This window comes from Lactuca saligna, chromosome 9 (assembly GCF_052625555.1).
Source record: "Lactuca saligna cultivar CGN05327 chromosome 9, ASM5262555v1, whole genome shotgun sequence".
In the NCBI taxonomy this organism is placed as follows: Eukaryota; Viridiplantae; Streptophyta; class Magnoliopsida; order Asterales; family Asteraceae; genus Lactuca; species Lactuca saligna.
In genome coordinates this window covers 174,752,108-174,770,436 of record NC_136425.1, presented here as the reverse complement: position 1 = coordinate 174,770,436, position 18,329 = coordinate 174,752,108, and the positions used below count along the sequence as shown (strand labels likewise).

The 18,329-nt window shown below is 35.2% G+C and overlaps 3 protein-coding genes across 3 annotated transcripts; 1 reads left to right on the top strand and 2 right to left on the bottom strand.

Moving 5' to 3' along the window:
* The first annotated feature begins 6,646 nt into the window (after positions 1 to 6,646).
* Positions 6,647 to 8,871, top strand: IMPL2 (inositol monophosphatase family protein). The gene is made up of 9 exons (XM_078976659.1): positions 6,647 to 7,072; positions 7,318 to 7,396; positions 7,546 to 7,640; positions 7,719 to 7,768; positions 7,852 to 7,976; positions 8,082 to 8,148; positions 8,241 to 8,330; positions 8,447 to 8,558; positions 8,664 to 8,871. The coding sequence occupies exons 1-9, from the start codon at positions 6,751 to 6,753 to the stop codon at positions 8,732 to 8,734; spliced, it is 1,011 nt and encodes a 336-aa protein (XP_078832785.1). The 5' UTR covers positions 6,647 to 6,750; the 3' UTR covers positions 8,735 to 8,871.
* A 331-nt stretch (positions 8,872 to 9,202) lies between these two features.
* LOC145017490 (26S proteasome regulatory subunit S10B homolog B-like) lies at positions 9,203 to 13,772 on the bottom strand. The gene is made up of 9 exons (XM_078975514.1): positions 13,580 to 13,772; positions 12,617 to 12,736; positions 12,383 to 12,519; positions 12,120 to 12,281; positions 10,581 to 10,667; positions 10,214 to 10,300; positions 9,868 to 10,005; positions 9,600 to 9,791; positions 9,203 to 9,498 (listed from the first exon to the last, which is right to left on the bottom strand). Exons 1-9 carry the CDS (start codon positions 13,683 to 13,685, stop codon positions 9,325 to 9,327), a joined length of 1,203 nt encoding a protein of 400 aa, XP_078831640.1. The 5' UTR covers positions 13,686 to 13,772; the 3' UTR covers positions 9,203 to 9,324.
* Positions 13,773 to 16,748: 2,976 nt separating this feature from the next.
* On the bottom strand, positions 16,749 to 17,974 carry LOC145016953 (heavy metal-associated isoprenylated plant protein 41-like). Its single transcript, XM_078975098.1, has 3 exons — positions 17,722 to 17,974; positions 17,330 to 17,524; positions 16,749 to 17,244 (listed from the first exon to the last, which is right to left on the bottom strand). Exons 1-3 carry the CDS (start codon positions 17,921 to 17,923, stop codon positions 17,060 to 17,062), a joined length of 582 nt encoding a protein of 193 aa, XP_078831224.1. The 5' UTR covers positions 17,924 to 17,974; the 3' UTR covers positions 16,749 to 17,059.
* Between the last annotated feature and the right edge of the window lie 355 nt (positions 17,975 to 18,329).

Sequence of the window (18,329 nt, the reverse complement as noted above, 5' to 3'; positions counted from 1 at the left end):
ACTCTTTTAAAATTCTAAGGGCTAACTTGGAATTAAAGTATTCATAAGAGAAAACTTTTCAAATTCCAAAACTTGAGGGCAAGTTTTGAAACTATTCAAAACTAATTAATTCCATAACTTATGTGTTTAAAGTAGCTTTAATCCAAAAACTCTTCAAGTTCCATAACTTATGGAAGACTTTAAACAAATAAAAGAATTAACTTTTCTTTATTTTTATAACTTATGGAATTAATTAAGGTTACACTTTATTTATTTATTTATTTATTAATGAAGTGACTCTTGAATTTCCATAACTTGAGGACAAGTTATGGAGTCATAAAAAAAAAATTCAATGACACAAGACTCTTCATTTTGTAACCATTACCAACTTTTATGAGTTTTATGAGTCTTTAATGTGACTCTTCATGTAACTTGAGGACAAGTTACACAAACACATTTTATACTCAACTCTTAGATTAAAATGGATTGAAAACAACTATTTCAATTAACTTTTCTATTAATCTAAGCAACTCATAAGAACAAGATAATTCATATCAAACTTCTTCATGTAATTAGTCTAAACCTTAAACTAATACAAAACATGAATCTATTGACAATTATCTTTAAAAATGGATTAGCATGAACATTACCACATTAAAAAACAAGTTTATAAGTTCAAAAACAACGTAGGGTAATGTTCCTAGTCCATTTCTAGCCAAAAACCTCGAAAATATGCTGTATGGGGTCCAACTCGTCGAGTGCATGAACAAAACTCGGCGAGTTGGATGCATTTTGCCTTGGACTCGTCGAGTCCCTTCATGGACTCGGCGAGTCTGCTGGGCTGACAGCATCAAAACTCGATTTTTCAGCTCCATTTGCAAGTATAACAAGAAAACAAGCCTAGGCTCTGATACCACTGTTGGGTTTTGAGCATTCTAACACTCCTAAGTGTACATGCAACCCTAAATACCTTGGATCTATGTTTTCTCTATTATACATGCAAATAAGAATATCCAAGGTATTATCCTAATCTAGCATACAAAACAATTAGTGTATCAAGATAGAATACATACCTCTTTGATGTAGAAAGTCTTCATGAAGCTTGAGTGCCTAGCCCCAATAGTGTGGAAGCCTCAAATGGAATCACAATCATCAAAACACTTAGAATAACTTGAGAGAGTTCTACACTTCATGAAATCGGCTAGCCCTTTTGTTACTCTCACTAGTGGCCGATTTTGTCAAGAATAATATCTTTATATAGTGTTACAATTAGGGTAAATCCTTAATTGTCATGGCTTTCCATTTCCTTGGATCCATGGGTTCAAATACACCATGGAGCATCCATGGACCATCCTATGGGTTTTAGCCCAACTTGATTATCCATGGAGCATTAGCCCACTCTATAAGTATGGATGATTTACACAATCAACCCATATATTTAATTAGTCTTCTTTTGATCACTTAATTAATCCTAGATTAATTCTTGATCAATACTAATTAAATAATCTTATTATTCTTATTATTAATACACTAGAACTTATAATATATTAATAACCATAAGTGTCTTATTTCTCTCATTATAGTCTATCCAAGTGCATGATGGTATGCAACCCAAATGGACCATGTCGGGTCGGGTCAAGTCTTACCAATTATAGTTATGGACTTAGACATTAATCCAACAACTATATGTTATGATGTATGTGCTAGTATGTTATAGGAGGGGTAGAATAGTCCTCGGTTACCGGTTGAAAAGAGATTGAAGGGGTAGGCTAGCACCTAGATATGCTAGGCAGTAGGAGAACTGTATGTATATGCTAGGATATTAAAGGGTAGTGGTAGGGGTGAAATAGTCCCTGGATACTGGTTGAAAGAGACCGAAGGGGTAGGCCAGCACACAGATATGCTAGGCAGTTACCGGTTGAAAAAGACTGAAGGGGTAAGCCAACACCTAGATATGCTATGCAGGTTACTGGTTGAAAAGAGACCGAAGGGTAGGCCTGTCAAATCGGGCCGTCGTGTCGTGTTTTTGTCTGACACGACACGACACGACAATTTTTTTTGTAACACGAACACGACACGACACGATGTCGTGTTTTTTCTCACTAACACGAAAACGAACCAATTAAAAAAACGACAACACGACACGACACGACAAAGATAATATTACAAAACTATTATTTTATTTAATTCATATTTAATCATATATAACACGATAAAAACGACAAACACGAAAACACGACAAATACATGCTCAATCGTGTCAATTTCGTGTGGATTTGTAAACACAAACACGACACGACACGACATCGTGTTTTTTAAACTTGACACGAACACGACACGAAAACGAATTCGAATTTTGATTTCGTCCCGATTTCGTTTCGTGTCGTGTATTTTTGTCGTGTCGTGTCATAAATTGACACCCCTACCGAAGGGGTAGGCCAGCACCCAGATATGTTAGGCAGTATGTTATTGTATGGTATGTGGTATGATCGGGGAACTCACTAAGATTTGTGCTTACAGTTTTTAGTTTTGTTTTCAAGTACTTCCTCTTCAAAAGGAAAGGCGTCGGCTTGATTGCAGTGCATCACACATGATTTTTTTCGCGTTATGGATTCTTGGGATTCTGTACTCTTATATTATTTTGTTATGACATGTTTTGATTATGGATACACTGGTTTTGATATTAGTAGCAGTATGATGTTTTCAGACAAATATTTTATAATTATTAAATAAAAATGAATTTTTTGGTCGTAAATTTTAGGATGTTACCGTGAACTTGTAACACTACCCCTGAAAAACTATGGTGGAAACATGAAGAGGGTTTATGTTTATGTGGCCTTTCAACAACATTTTTTTTCTTGCCCATATCGTGCAACCTTATAGCCTTAATGACATCATTGTCTTAAAAATGGTATGCGAAAATTGTTTTCTCAGAAGATGTCAACAACAAAGGGATTTTTTTGATCTACGATTTCAAATATGAAATGCACGATTCCACATATGACATTTGCAATCTCGCATATGTATTCGTATTTAGAAATCTGGCATTAATTTTAATGAATTAATATTCATTTTTATAAGATCTACTTTTGAAATATAAAAAGTTCGAACACAATTTTGTACGTATGATATAATTTATCTAAGAGAAAAGTATGATGTCAAAATTTTCATCTAAATTGTCACTTTTTTTTGGAGTTGTGTATTTTTATTAAAAACTAACAAAGAGCTAGAAATAACTCTAATTACAATAAAATAGAAGTTAAAGCAAGGTTGTGTGTAACACCATAAATTTTCAAACCAAAATTTTCATTTTAAAACACATGTCACATTTTCTCACAAATCACAAGTATCAATTTATCAACACATATTTCAAAATTGTTTACCACAAATTCAGGATCCTCCAAAAACATATCTCCAGCGCAGATGTGTGTACAATCAAGTTATCAAGTCGGTGTCTTCCCGCGATCCTAAGAAGTACCTGAAACACATAACACGGTAAGTACGCAACTTAATGAGTTCCCCAAAATACCACACACATCACATTAGCCACTAAATGCTAACTCAATGCGACCCTCTGGTCAATGTGTCTTAGTAGAGACCCTCCGGTCCCACAACTCGGGTGGACCCTCCGGTCCTGACTCAATAGGCTCATAATAATAATACTCAACATAAATCACAAAGACATAATACCGAATATCAAAATACACAGGTAAGCACATAAGACATCTCGGTCACACAAAGATAACACTCATGGTAAGTATAGTGAGAAGACTCACATCGTACTCAAGTAAGAAATAGTCTCGTACACGAATCTTGAACTAGCCTCTGACTAACATAAGATAATAATCTCCAACCAACACTTAAACCACGACTCGAAATAAACTAGGTTAATCTCTCTCTCTCTCTCTCTCTCTCTCTCAAACTCATGAAATGGCCAAAAGACCATTTTACCCTCCACTGTCCCCTTACTCCCTACCTTGACCCAACCCTAAAGTCAACACTCGAGTCAACTGTCCATGTTGACCCAACTTGCCGAGTGCATTTATGTGACTTGATGAGTCCCCCTTGTTCCTTTAGAATCTCGCAAAAACCCAACTCAACTCATCGAGTTGTCCCGTCAACTCGCCGAGTTACCCATGACTAGACTCATCGGAGAAAACCCTAGCCGACTCGTCGAGTCCCTTAAGTCAAAATCTCATTTAGACGTTTTAAGGCAGGTCTATCACTCCAAACTCTAGATCTAGCCTCCCAATAGTCGAATGTCATGTAAAGCTTCGATCTTTACGTTCATGCATGGCATGCTTGCTCCATAATGCTAAATAAAAGCTCTAACAAAGGTGTTAAGCACAATAACTCTCATATAGATGAATAAATTTGGGACCTTTGGACACTACGGACTTCACAAGGTCCAGATCTGAGGTCTACACCTCGCAATAACTTTGTATGCTCGACGTCCTAACAAAAGGTGGTAGAAACCCTAATCTTCCATAATCATGAGATCCAACCAAATAAGTGAGAAAGGTGCAAGATTTTTACCTTCCACTTGAAGCTTTGGACGAATTTTCCCTGGATCCAACACTTCCTCCTTGTTCCTTGCTGGACAAACTCCCATTCTCCTCAAAAGATGCACTAAAATTCCTCAAGATTAGCTTTGTGACCCTCTTAGCTCACTACACACATTTAGGGTTTCACACAAGAAGGTTAGACAATTAGTGAGGCGGAAATGAGGACATAAGTTTCCTTAAATAGGCCCCAAACTCGGAGATTTAGGGTTTCATCTTACAACGCCTACTCGGTGGGTCAGCTCTCTGACTCATCGAGTCGATCATTAAACTCATGTGGTCTAATCAGACTCTACTCGACGAGTTAGGCTCACAACTCGTCGAGTCACATATGAAGTCTCATTAATAAAAAATAATAAAGAAATACCTGGAAGTCAGGATGTTACATTGTGAAGCCAATAACTCCAACCAAGTTTAGTTTTACCATGCTTATTGGAAATCCAAAAAACATCATATTTATCACATTATCAAAAAGAAATTCTTAAAGAGGACCATTCCAAAAGAATAGAATTACAAAAATTCCATTAACACCAAAAAATAGTCAAAACCACAACATCAAAAATCTTATGTTGACTTCCTCTCTAAAAACTATACGAAAATCTGCTCAAAAAGACGAACATCCCCACCAAATAGCGATAGAGTTCCATGTATTTACATTTGATATAATGACTTAGGAGGGTAATAACGTTTCCTGTTTGTCCATTTTAGGTCCTTAACGTATTTTTTGTGCGTATTACACCATTAAGGTTATTATAACCGTTTACAAATAGTCATTTTAACAGGAAGAAGCCGGTAAAAGGATTATTTATAAACGGTTATAAAAACCTTAATGGTGTAATATACACAAAAAATACGTTCCGGACTAAATATGGACAAACGGGAAACGTTATTACCCTCCTAAGTCATCATCCCATGAAACTATAAACCCTTATAATAAATTTTTTACTTTTTAAATAAGAAACTTATAGGCTTTGGGGTTGGTAGTTTGGATGTTTTTAACCTCGGCCTTCTTTATTAATGGAAGTGGTGGTTTCTTAATGATAATGGAGCTCTTCGGGTTAAAATTGTCAAATTTTGTCATGGGGAAGGTGGTGGTTTTTCGGACGATTCGAGAATAGGAATTGGAGGGGGTGTTTGGCAAAAGATTGTAGGATCAATTAATCACCTCCATGAGAATGATTGTATTGCTTCCAATTACATGTATAGAGTGGTGGGGGATGAGACTCAAACGAGGTTCTAGAAGGATGTTTGGTGCTACTCGAGCATCTTGATTAAAGGCCAAAGCAAAGAGCCTCCTGAACCGCTCCTTAAGAGGAATATCCAAGCACCAAACATCCTTCTAGAACCTCGTTTGAGTCTCATCCCCCACCACTCTATACATGTAATTAGAAGCAATACAACCATTCTCATGGAGGTGATTAATGGATACTACAATCTTTTGCCAAACACCCCCTCCAATTCCTATTCTCGAATCGTCCGAAAAACCACCACATTCCCCATGACAAAATTTGACAATTTAAACCCGAAGAGCTCCATTGTCATTAAGAAACTGCCACTTCCATTTATAAAGAAGGCCGAGGTTAAAAACATCCAAAATACCAACCCCAAGGCCTATAAGTTTCTTATTTAAAAAGTAAAAATTTATTATAGGGGTTTATAGTTTCATGGGATAATGACTTAGGAGGGTAATAACGTTTCCCGTTTGTCCATATTAGGTCCCTAACGTATTTTTTGTATATATTACACCATTAAGGTTGTTATAACCATTTATAAATAATCTTTTTACCGGCTTCTTCCTGTTAAAAGGGCTATTTGTAAACGGTTATAATAACTTTAATGGTGTAATACGCACAAAAAATACGTTAGGAACCTAAGATGGACAAACAGGAAACGTTATTACCTTCCTAAGTCATTATCCCACTTACATTTTTCAATGAAAAAACATTTCATATAATTAATATACTTTATATTTAATTATAATAATATTCTAAATAACTAATACCTTTATGTATACACGGCAAAAATGTCAAATTAAAACTAGGAAAATATAATTTTAAATAGTAAATCAAGGTCTCCTGATCTCCTCACATGGCATATAATCCAACGGTCCACAACACTTCTGTTGACCGATTTCCATCTTCGCTCTCCTCTGCTACTCCGCCTTCCTCCATGCGAGAGAGCTCTCCAAGCTTCAATTTCCCGCCACAAAAATGCTCTCTCAATCTCACTTTCTCTCTCTAGATCCTCGCTCTCGTGCTTTCCTCCATACGAATTATAGGACCTGCTGCTCATCATCATTGTCTTCATCGCCATCGTCAACCCTAGCCTTGACAAACTCTCGCCGAATCCTCTCGATGACTACAACGCGGTCGACAATCTCGGACGGAGTTGATGCGGTTACGAGCGTCGAACATAGCGGGTCTGAACTTGATCGTTTTGCCAACGTCGCAACCAAGTTAGCCGACGCCGCCGGCGATGTCATTCGCAAGTATTTTCGCAAGAAATTTGATATCGTCGACAAAGAAGATTTGAGTAAATTTCTGCTTCTACATTATATTTCAAAATTATTTTACATTATGCTTTTTTTAGCTTCTTTTTATTTACCTACATTCTTCAATTCACTACCAATATTACGGAAAAAAATCGAAGAATATGGATCAATTTTAGAGCCGAAAATTAGTGATTTGGACCTCAAAAGTTAACTCTAGATCGATGAACTTATTGCTTGTACATAATTTCTTATTATGTCTTCTGCTGTTTGTTTTGATTCTTCTAAGGTCCGGTGACAATAGCTGATAGAGCTGCTGAAGAAGCAATGATCTCGATAATACGAGCGAGTTTGCCTTCTCATGCAATGTAAGTTACCTGATTTGAGATCGCTATTGTGCCTTTTTCCTCACTAATTAGATGAACATTGAAGAAAGCATTCTTACAGTTTATCAGTGATTTCCATATCATTGAGATGGCTGTTCGTATATTTAAAGGAACTATTTACACAATTGCAGTTATGGCGAGGAGAACGGTTGGCAATGTACAGAGAAATCTGCAGATTATGTGTGGGTTTTGGATCCAATAGATGGGACAAAGAGCTTCATTACAGGTATACCTTTCTGCTAGATTGTATATGAAACTCTTATTATTAGGTCAAATTTAGAGCTTCTACTTTTGCTGTATTCAGGCAAACCGGTGTTTGGCACCCTCATTGCTTTACTTCACAGAGGTAAACCGGTATGAATCAATATGATCCCTCAGATTTCATGTCTGCAATATACAGGTGTCTGTTTTATTGATATTGTCTCGTTTGATATTAGATTCTTGGAGTAATCGATCAGCCTATTTTAAGAGAAAGATGGGTTGGTATAACTGGAAGAACTACTACACTAAATGGAGAAGAAATATCCACTCGCAATTGTCCAAAGCTTTCACAAGCATATCTGTATGATTCATCATTCCCTGTTTCTTTTTATTTGAACAATGAAATTGTTTCATTATATGCATGCAATTTAACATCCTGTTTCATTATTTATGATAAACTACTTAGGTACACAACCAGTCCACATCTATTTAGTGGCGATGCTGTAGTGGCTTTTGCTAGAGTGAGAGATAAGGTCTGTTAATGTGCTTATGCATCTGGATACCATTCCGTTGTGTTTGATGGCAAGAATTAAAACGTAATGATATTTATTTATTTTTTTCATAGGTGAAAGTTCCTTTATATGGATGTGATTGTTATGCGTATGCACTTCTGGCTTCTGGGCATGTAGATCTGGTAGTAGAGTCTGGTCTGAAGGTGAGTTTTTGCTTCTTCGTATATTTTTACATTATCTGGATAAAAAATGTAAATGTTTAAAAAATAAACAAGGACACTTTTTGTCTTATTGATTTTTGATATGTTTTAAATTGCAGCCATATGATTTTCTTTCGCTAATACCGGTGATAGAAGGGGCTGGTGGAGTGATAACTGATTGGAAAGGGAATGAGCTTAGCTGGGTGGCTTCTTCCACTTCAAAACCAACAAGTAATATTCATCTTACAAGACTTGATTATTTTAAACCTTAAACTTACCAAATAAGGAATGTTTTGGATGCTTTGGTTTTCATAGTCATGTGTTGTGTGTTTGCAGGTTTTAATGTAGTGGCGGCTGGGAACAGACAGTTACACCAACAAGCTGTGGATTGTTTAGAGTGGGAATAGTAAAACTTTCAGCATTTTCCTTTCCTGGTTTTGATAAAATTGTATTGAACAATTTATGTTGTAATTGACAAGGAGAGAGAGATGCAAAACTGTCAATAAGATTTGCTTCAATTTGAAACAAACTATAATTGCTATAATTTCAATTCATTTAACAGGTAAATGGTAAAACCAAGAAAACATGCTACTACAGTGTTGCAATGCAAAAGAACTAAAAAAAAGTTGTTTGAAGACACAAGTAAACACCTAACATCTCATCAATTTATAAAATTGTCCCACATAACAAGACACAATATTTGGTTCATCCTAGGATGACTAGTTACATGATTTGGCAATAGTTGCATATTTTGCATAAAAATAATATATTATTATGCAAATGATGAAAGAGTGAATGTTATTTTATATATAAGTAGTTAATTTAATATGTAACGTCAATGGAGAGAATAAGCCTAATAATCAATTTCCAGAACGTATAAAATGCTAAAAGTCTATTGGCATTTAAAAAAAATAAATGTGAAGATTAGCAAATGATAAGGTAAATCCAAGTGCAAACTTTGGAAACTACAAGTACTACGTAATGTTGTCATCTGTTCCTAGTCTTTTCCAAAATCAGCATTGTAATGAGCACTGGATTCAAGCTTCTTGGCCTCATTCAGTTTCCGCACAGCCTTCATGAAATCTTCATGGATGACATAATCACGCTCTGCACGAATCGCACTCATACCTGCCTCCGTACACACATTCCTCAAATCCGCTCCATTAAATCCCTAAAAACCCATTAAATAAAATAAAACAAAATAAAAACCCACAAATCTCACAATCAAAATATATACAACATTTTTTTTTTTTTTAAGGTTTTATGTTTTACCTCAGCAAGCTTGACAACTGCCTCATAATCAATTTCACCATGTTTAGCAATCCCAGCAGCATGGATTTTAAGAATTTCCATTCTTGACTGCTCATTGGGCAATGGAATCTCTATTTTTCTATCGAGTCGACCGGGTCGGAGAAGAGCCGGGTCCAACACATCCGGTCTGTTTGTCGCCATTATCATTTTAACCTACCAAAAAAAAAACATCCATTTATAAAATCAAGAAAATAATTATATATTTTGAATTATATAAATTGATTTAAACCTTTCCAAGTTGATCGAATCCATCGAGTTGATTTAACAACTCCATGAGTGTTCTTTGGATTTCACGATCTGCACTTGTTCCCTCACTGAATCTACGTCCACCAATCGCATCAATTTCATCCATGAATATGATACAAGGCTTCAATAATAATTTATAAAAAAATCGTTAAGAATGTAATTAAGGAAATATTATAGACTTATAATTGGGGATAATCACGAATATAATCAGAAATGGGAAGGTGATTTGTGCTATTAATATTACCTTCCTATTTTTGTTTATTTTTGTGATTAGCCTGATTATAAATACCCAAATAATATTTAAAAATCAAGGGTTTAAGCCGTATTACTTGGTGATCACGAGCATAATTAAACATTTCCCTAATCAACCTTGCACTCTCACCAATATACTTATCAATAATCGCACTTGAAACAACCTGTAAACATTTTTCCACACACATATTACAAAAAGGAATAAATTACAAAAAATTGTCCCTGTACTTTCTGATTTCTACCATGTTTAGTCCAAAACTGAAACTTTTTTTTTCTTCAATTCTGGTCCTTATTTGAAATTTCTATATCAAATTTTGATACCTGGGCCTTGAAATAAGGACCAAACCTGAAAAAGATTTCAATTCCGGACTACCACAATAAAAACCAGAAAAGACAGGGACCGTTTTTGTAAATTACACAAAAAGAAAAAAAAAAAAGAAATACCTTCAAGAAATTAGCATCTATATTGCTGGCAATTGCTCTTGCTAGTAGTGTCTTGCCAGTACCAGGAGGTCCATAAAGAAGAACACCCTAAACAGATTAAAGGGTATATTAGTAATTTTACATGATCATGACAATATAAAATTATAAAAAAAAGGGTAAATTACACGGATGGTCCCTGTGGTTTAGGGTAATCTGTGTGTTTGGTCCCTAACAACTTTTTTTAACTCGGACGGTCCCTACTTTATATTTTTGTTGCACGCTTAGTCCTTGTCCGTTCTAAAAAGACTAATTTACCCTTACTGATTTCTTTTACCATTTTTTAAAATATTAGTTATTAAAAACAAATATTAATATATATGAAAAAAAATATTAATTAGATATGTGGGCCCACCTCCTCAGCCCCTCCCATAAAACCCCACCCTCCACCTCCATCGTTTTCGTGTCCTTCTCAAACAAACCAGCAACACCACCACTTATATATTCTCCGGCGAGCCACCGCCACCAATCAGATGCAATATTAAATAAAAAAGAACCAACGTCGAAAGTCGGTGTTTCTTTGGCAAACATAAACTACAAATCGCACAACCTGGTAAGGGATCTAGGGTTTTCACACCTTGTTCTCTTGTTATTATATGTCGGAAATTGTAGAAAGCTCAACCATGGCAGCCGGCGATGGGAACTAGGGTTTCTGAAGCACCAATTTTTGTTCTTGTTCGTGGGAAAAATACTTTGGCAATGGTGAAGATGGATTCTAGGGTTTCTGAAGATCGGTAGGGTCTTTATTTGTTCCCCCCTTTATTCAGTTTCGAACCCACTGAATTACCCCTTCTCTCACATGGAACAAAAAACGATTTGGTTTATCATTGATATTATCGGTCTCTAGACTGGATTTTTGGGTTTCAAATGTCGATTTCCCATCATCGATCTTCTTTATTTTCATTGATTTTCAAGACCACAATTATTTCTAGGATACCTCATCGATTGGATAGGCGTTAAGCGGTGAAGGCATCAAAAGGTCTTCTTCTACTTTCGACAAAAGGGTAAGGGGATTCACCTGAATCTGGTTTTCTTCTAGGATTCAACATCATATTCTGGTTTTATTTTGGTGTTGAATTTGAGTTACAAGTTTGGTTTTAGATGTATATTCAGATTTAGTGTTGAACGTTAGATGGCTTTATTTTGATTTTTGGATAATTTATGTGGTATGGATCTTTGGCCGGAGATGATGACCGGATTTGGTGCCGGTGACTGGAGGTGGTGGTAAGAACCGTAGAGGATTAAGCTGGAATCAATCATTTTTCCAGCAATATATTAATAATTTAATTTATTAATAATAACTGGAATAATATAAAAAGAACTAACAAAATAAAAATAGTCATTAAGGGCAAAATAGTCTTTTTAGGTTAGATAGGGACTAAGCGTGCAACAAAAATATAAAGTAAGGACGGTCCGAGTTAAAAAAAGTTGTTAGGGACCAAACACGCAGATTACCCTAAACCACAGGGACTATCCGTGTAATTTACCCTAAAAAAAATGTACCTTGGGGGGCTTGATTCCAACCCTTATGAAGAGTTCAGGGTTCATTAAAGGCAACTCTATGGATTCCCTAAGTTCACGAATTTGATCTGAAAGCCCACCAACTGCAGAGTAGCTGATGTTCCCAGGGTCTTCATGAAGCATGTTGTAAACAACCGGGTCAACCTTAAAAAACATTGGTCAAACCATCAAAATCAATTAATTAAAGAATTAAAAGATATAGAAAAAAGAAAGAGTTTTTTTTTTCTTTCTAAAAATCTACTAACTTCACGAGGGAGGGCCCGCATAATGGTCAAAGTAGTCATGTCAAGAACCACACGAGTTCCAGCAGTGAGTTTTTCTTTGTCCACTTTACTCCTGCATCCAACCACATACCTTGGGCCACTACTTGCTTTAACAATCACTGTGATAAATTTATAAAAAGATATATTAAAAAAAGAAAAAAGGAGAAAGGAAAGATTTTTTTTTATGTTGGAATAATAAAGAAAGAAGTTAGTTACATCGTTCGTTGTCAAGAGGTCTTAAGACTTCGCCTATTATCTGTCCAACACTTTGAAGGGATTTCAAATCATCTTCTGTTTTTGCATAATCCTTCTTTGTACTTCGCAAACTCTCTCTCACTGCATATGAATTCATATTATTTTTATCATAAGCAAAAGAAAGAAAACTTTTACAAATGAAACACATAATTTACTCGGAAACACTATGGAAGTAGTTATGGCACATTGTCAAGAACATGATTTCCTTTGAAGTCTACCTTTTGAGAGGGAATAAAGTAGTAGCTTCAAGACAAATCATCTTTTAAGTGAAAAGTAGAATGTTATGCAAAGATGAGGGATCTCATAAACAAGCATTCATTTCTGAACAAGAGCAAGGTTAAATTACGAATATTATATGGTTAACAGAATCAGAAACACAGCAACAAAAGAATTAATAGCTTGAAGGTAATATTCTTTTCTTGGATGTGTAATCGACTATGCCAATGGAGAAGCTGAATGAGCTATGTCCTAGATACAACTTCTAATCCCACATGAAAACAAATGCACAAAAAATTAAATACAGTCGTGAAAAGATCATAACTTCTATGCATCAAAATTTCATAATTTCGCTGATTTGCTTCATCACATTTCTCCAGCTTGCCACAGAACACAAAAGGTTCAATAGTAAACAAGAACAAAAAGAAGAAATAGCAACGTTTACGCTTACTCAACTTCCACGAAAGGAAGAATTTATCGAAATGTCCAATTTTACATAAAAGGAACATAAAACCTCAGAAAGTAACAGCATGATAGATGTAAATTAGCATAATACAAAAAGTTCAAACCCTGGATAAGATAAACACACAAACAATTCATCGGACCATAACATATTATCGGATTAAGTATTCCAAAGCAAATTGAAACAAATAAATCACGTAAACCTAAATCAACAGATGAAATTAGATTAATGTGGGAGACTCTAACCTCCTCGAACTCGAGAATCGAGCTCTTTGTGTTGAAGCATCTTCTTCCGGTACTCGGTTACCGCTCCACGGCGACGAACCACCGCATCTTCGCCTTCGCTCGCCATCGGAAATTCTTTGCCGGTGGAACTATGAATTGATCGATCTATTCGCTTGTCGTTCAAGGGAACTCTTCTAGCATTAGCTGAAATTGAAAATGTCTTACTTTAAAAGCTTTAACTGTGATCCGATTCTAAGCCCAATTTTGGGTTTGTTATTTCAAAATTTGGGCCACTTCAAATTTGGTCCATATTAGTATATTTTGAGTGTATTGTGTATGTTATGGACAACCACTATTTCTAGATTACTAAAGAAAATGATTTTTTGTTTTTCGTTATAAGATGTTTTTATTAGATAACACATTAACAAAATTATCAGATCATTATTACTTATATAGTAATCTCATTTTTATAATTAAGAAACATGTTTAGAAATAGGGTGGTCATTGGTTGGTATTACAACAAACTTTCATCGTTTTTTTAGTAACCTTGTGACTTTAAACATTGTATTAACTCCATCTTTACTAATTACATCAGCGATAAGATTAAGAAATTAAATTTTGTGGGTATTGCAAGGGGTAAATTCAAAGAGACATGAAGCACTTGCAGTTCTAACAAGGGCAAATACAATAAGAGGCTATTTGACAACCTCTAAATGATTTAGAGACACGTGAAGATAATTGAAAGATTTAGAGATTGACATATTGTTTGTGGAATTGATGTCCTCCTTGTATAAATAATCACTCAATTTGTGAGAATGTAAAACAAATTAGCAAACCGACCTTTTATGAGATGACAAATTAATGGAGTTTTTTCTACAAATATATTGTCTTTTGAATAAATATTTACTAAATACATGTATTTTCAAATTTATTTACAAGATAATTGTATTTAGTAAATTAAAACAAAGATGGTCGTTTTTCTATTTATTTTCTACAATCTACTCATTCTTCAAAAAAGATATATGTCGCATTGTTTAATCTCATTGACACATTTGTCATTGCAATGTCATCAATCATCTACTTGTTATCTGACACCCTTCTTTCATCGGAGAAACCCCATATAAAATGATTGCCTTCTCTCATATGCGATGTTGAATATATGTCACATATTGATAACAAAACCATATCCTCGTCTCGTTGCACCGCTGACTAAGAGAATGCTTCTAAATAAGCAATGGCTAATGATGTTTTTTTGGGAGGTTATTTCTTTCTCCTCTGTCGCTACCTTCCCTTCTCCTGTTGATCCACCGACTGTTACTCTCATGAAGAGATCGACATTGGCATGTAGAGATGCACAAAATGCGAATCCGACCCGGTTTCGCATACGTCATCAAAAATCTGATTCGATTCCAACCGAATCCGAATTTGATTCTAATCCGATTTAAACTGATTTTAGTAGGTTTTAAGCGAATTTTGAGACGGATTTGGATCCGGTTTTTAGCAAATCCGGTTTACGATCCAGTATCAACTCCGATTAGGAATATAGGATTATGATCTGACTGAAAATCCGGTTTTAAAACCGATTCGATCCGATTTGATCAAAACCGGTTTTAACCCAGTCCGGTTTCGTATTGAATCCGGTTTTGAATAGTGAAACCGATTTTTGTTTGCATCTCTATTGGCATGACCATAATCATTTGACCGATCTTTTCCACCATGTACTACGTAGAAGGGTGCACACGACTTTCTTAACTTTTTTTTTTCATTACAAGAATGGTACATTTTGTTTCAACTTTTTGCGTGATTAGTCTTATGTTTTATTTTGTTACAAATTTAACTTGAAATTACTATTTCACCCTTCATTTAATTTATTATTAGTTTTTAATCTCTAAAATCAAATCTAGTTAATAACCTATTATAAAGACTTGTTAAGCCCTACACTCACTCCATCTCACTTCCATGTATGCCTCTTCACAGTTGATTCGTAGGGGTGACAATTGTTGACACGATATGGTAAAAATACACGATACGAAACGAAATTGGGACGAAACTGAAATCCAAATTTGTGTTCGTGTTGTGTTCGTATTAAGTGTAAAAAACACGATGTCGTGCCGTGTCGTGTTCGTGTTTAAAATTCGTCACGAAATTGATACGATTAGCATTTATTTGTCGTGTTTTTCGTGCTATGTATGATTAAATATTAATTAAATATACTATTTTTTTATTATGTTATCTTTGCCGTATCGTGTTTGTCGTTTTTTAATCGGTTCGTTTTCATGTTAGTTAAAAAACAACACGACATTGTGTCGTGTCGTGTTCGTGTTATATACAACCTTGTCGTGTCGTGTCAGGCAGAAACACGACATGATCGCCCGATTTGCCACCTCTACTCCTACTTATTATCCAACGATCTAGATATCAACCATTTTGTCTTCGTAGTGAGTTATTGGTTCAAAAGAAGGCGACATGATTACTCAATTTAGCAAATGATTCATCGATAAATCATACTTCTTTTGGACCAGTTGAAAATCACACGATTCATCGATCGATCATACCAAATGGGTGAGCTCATCGAAAAAGGCATAACCGGAGAAGTAACAAAAGGAGACAAGACATGCATTAACGAGTTATTAACGTGTCACGAGCTTCAATCATTTTTGGGTATACTTGAAACCGACAAAGACAAATAAGTTTATGGTCTTGTATGCAAGAAATATTGGCTTTATCTCCGGAGCAGAGAGTAATAACTTTGTGCTTGTGAAGGCATAAAGATGGTTGCACACTTCACTAACCTCAATAATATTGATCTATGTCGATCCACATCACGTTTGTTTTATTTAGAAGTCATCGTTTCAGAACTAGATAAAGGAAAAAAGATAAATAAAATTAAAAGGATATGAATGTAATTTTTGATGGGTGAGGGACCAACCATACAATACATAAACATTCTAGTAATGAAAAAAAAAGCATGGAATGAAACATGCAAATCTAAGAAATCACAAGGACCATTTAAAACATCTAGTCTTTCTAAAAATATGTATCATTATAAAAATAAAAATAAGAAAACAATTTCCATTCATATCATAAGCAACAGTTGGTAACATTCAACAATTAAAAAAAAGGGACACAGCCACACCTGGCCTGATTAAGAAAACCACAAAAGTTTCAGCAAAAAGACAAAAACCAGTTTTACAAGATCCCCCACTAAATATGACGACGCTGACTCGTACCCACATCCGATGAAGATGTCTCCAAATAAAACAGATCAGGAATTAAACATTCAGTCAAATAAGTTAACCCATCGGCATCAATCAAATACTCCGCAATAGGATTCATTTCTTCAAGTGTTTTTTTCAGTCGTTTTTGAAATGGAAATTCTGGAGGTGATTTCTTGGCATTTGAAGAAACCATGAATTTGAAAGTACTGCATTTCCCTAGAGGAAAGGATAGGGGTCAGGATTCCTCCTATCTCCTCTTTTGTTGTTGTAACCAGGATAATCTTCAATCTTGAACTTTGACACATTCAACCAATGTTAAACCACATTCATTTGCCAATTCTTCAATATTCCAAGAACTGTATGGGTGTGTGGTCTTGTGGGTTACATGTATTTCACCTTTTGGACGCAACATCGCCCTCGCATTCCACAAGAAACTTTGAACCAACACCAAATGGGAAATCATGAAAACAAAAGAAAGGAGTACAAAGGATATATAAATAAGTTAGATGTTTCTTTTAAATGGTTAATTAAACAAGAAAAGAATCTTACACAATGATATCTTCATCACTTTCTTTCCCTCGATCACCAGAATGTGGGAAATTATATACAATGCGATCAAACTTCTGCTTTCGAAGGTCAGTATGATTCTTCATTTTGACTGCATTAACTACATGCAACAGTTGGGCTCCAAACTCACGCAAGATATCCAAGTTTGCTTTTGCATTCTTGTAATTCTTGATAAGATAATCTAGTAAAATGAAATTATCCCAAATCACAAGACCAGATAATGATATTACTCAAGTATTATTAAGAAACAACTCAAAATATTCTGAACAATTTAACTCTTTTTTCGTGTCAATTCTACCAGAAAAACACTTGATCATGGAAACCTTAGACATGATAAACGTTCAGAAATGGTGATTTAATGTAGAGAGGAGGATTTACCATAAGAGTCGATGGAAGAAGCTACAATATTGGAAGCAGAGCCAAAAGCCATAGCCAGACTCACAGAAAACGAGAAATCTCCTTCACCAACCAACAATATCTGGTGATTCGACGAGTAATGCTTCGCCCACTTCTCTTTCACGACTTCATTGCTTGGTTTCCTCTTCATTTGCTGTTTATGGATGCCTGCAATTTCCGCCATTGTTATTAGCTATAATAAGTGAGACTGTGATAGATAGAGAAAGCTGGAGGCGGAAAGGTACATGCATGCCTGCAGCACGTATGAACCCAAGTTATATAAAGTAGAAAGACAAACCGTCGCAGAAGAATTACCAAATTGCCACTATAGTTCTAAAAAGCATAAGCATGTACAGTGTGTAATGTAATAATGTGTATTCAACTATTTATACGTGAAATGATTATTATAGGAAAAATAACTTTTGTTCATGATTTTATGCGCCGCCGTATCTCTTGGGCAAAGGTGAAGATTTGGCTATTGTTATACTTAGACCCCTTCAAGTTTGGGAAACTACTAACTTAGACTATATATTTTCATGTTTGAATTCAATTTTGAAATAACATCACGTATCGGACAACAGTGATATATA

What these genes read in the sequence shown, in the direction of transcription:
- IMPL2 (XM_078976659.1), top strand. Translation starts at nt 6,751, where the DNA reads ATGCTCTCTCAATCTCACTTTCTCTCTCTAGATCCTCGCTCTCGTGCT. An exon ending in AAGCTTTCACAAGCATATCT is followed by an intron (nt 7,977 to 8,081) that starts GTATGATTCATC and finishes TAAACTACTTAG; the next exon opens with GTACACAACCAGTCCACATC. An exon ending in TTCCACTTCAAAACCAACAA is followed by an intron (nt 8,559 to 8,663) that starts GTAATATTCATC and finishes GTGTGTTTGCAG; the next exon opens with GTTTTAATGTAGTGGCGGCT.
- LOC145017490 (XM_078975514.1), bottom strand. Translation starts at nt 13,685, where the DNA reads ATGGCGAGCGAAGGCGAAGATGCGGTGGTTCGTCGCCGTGGAGCGGTA. An exon ending in GATTCGATCAACTTGGAAAG is followed by an intron (nt 9,792 to 9,867) that starts GTTTAAATCAAT and finishes TTTTTTTGGTAG; the next exon opens with GTTAAAATGATAATGGCGAC. An exon ending in CAGTTGTCAAGCTTGCTGAG is followed by an intron (nt 9,499 to 9,599) that starts GTAAAACATAAA and finishes ATGGGTTTTTAG; the next exon opens with GGATTTAATGGAGCGGATTT.
- LOC145016953 (XM_078975098.1), bottom strand. Translation starts at nt 17,923, where the DNA reads ATGGCGGAAATTGCAGGCATCCATAAACAGCAAATGAAGAGGAAACCA. An exon ending in TTCTTCCATCGACTCTTATG is followed by an intron (nt 17,525 to 17,721) that starts GTAAATCCTCCT and finishes TCATTTTACTAG; the next exon opens with ATTATCTTATCAAGAATTAC. An exon ending in AGAAAGTGATGAAGATATCA is followed by an intron (nt 17,245 to 17,329) that starts TTGTGTAAGATT and finishes TCCTTTCTTTTG; the next exon opens with TTTTCATGATTTCCCATTTG.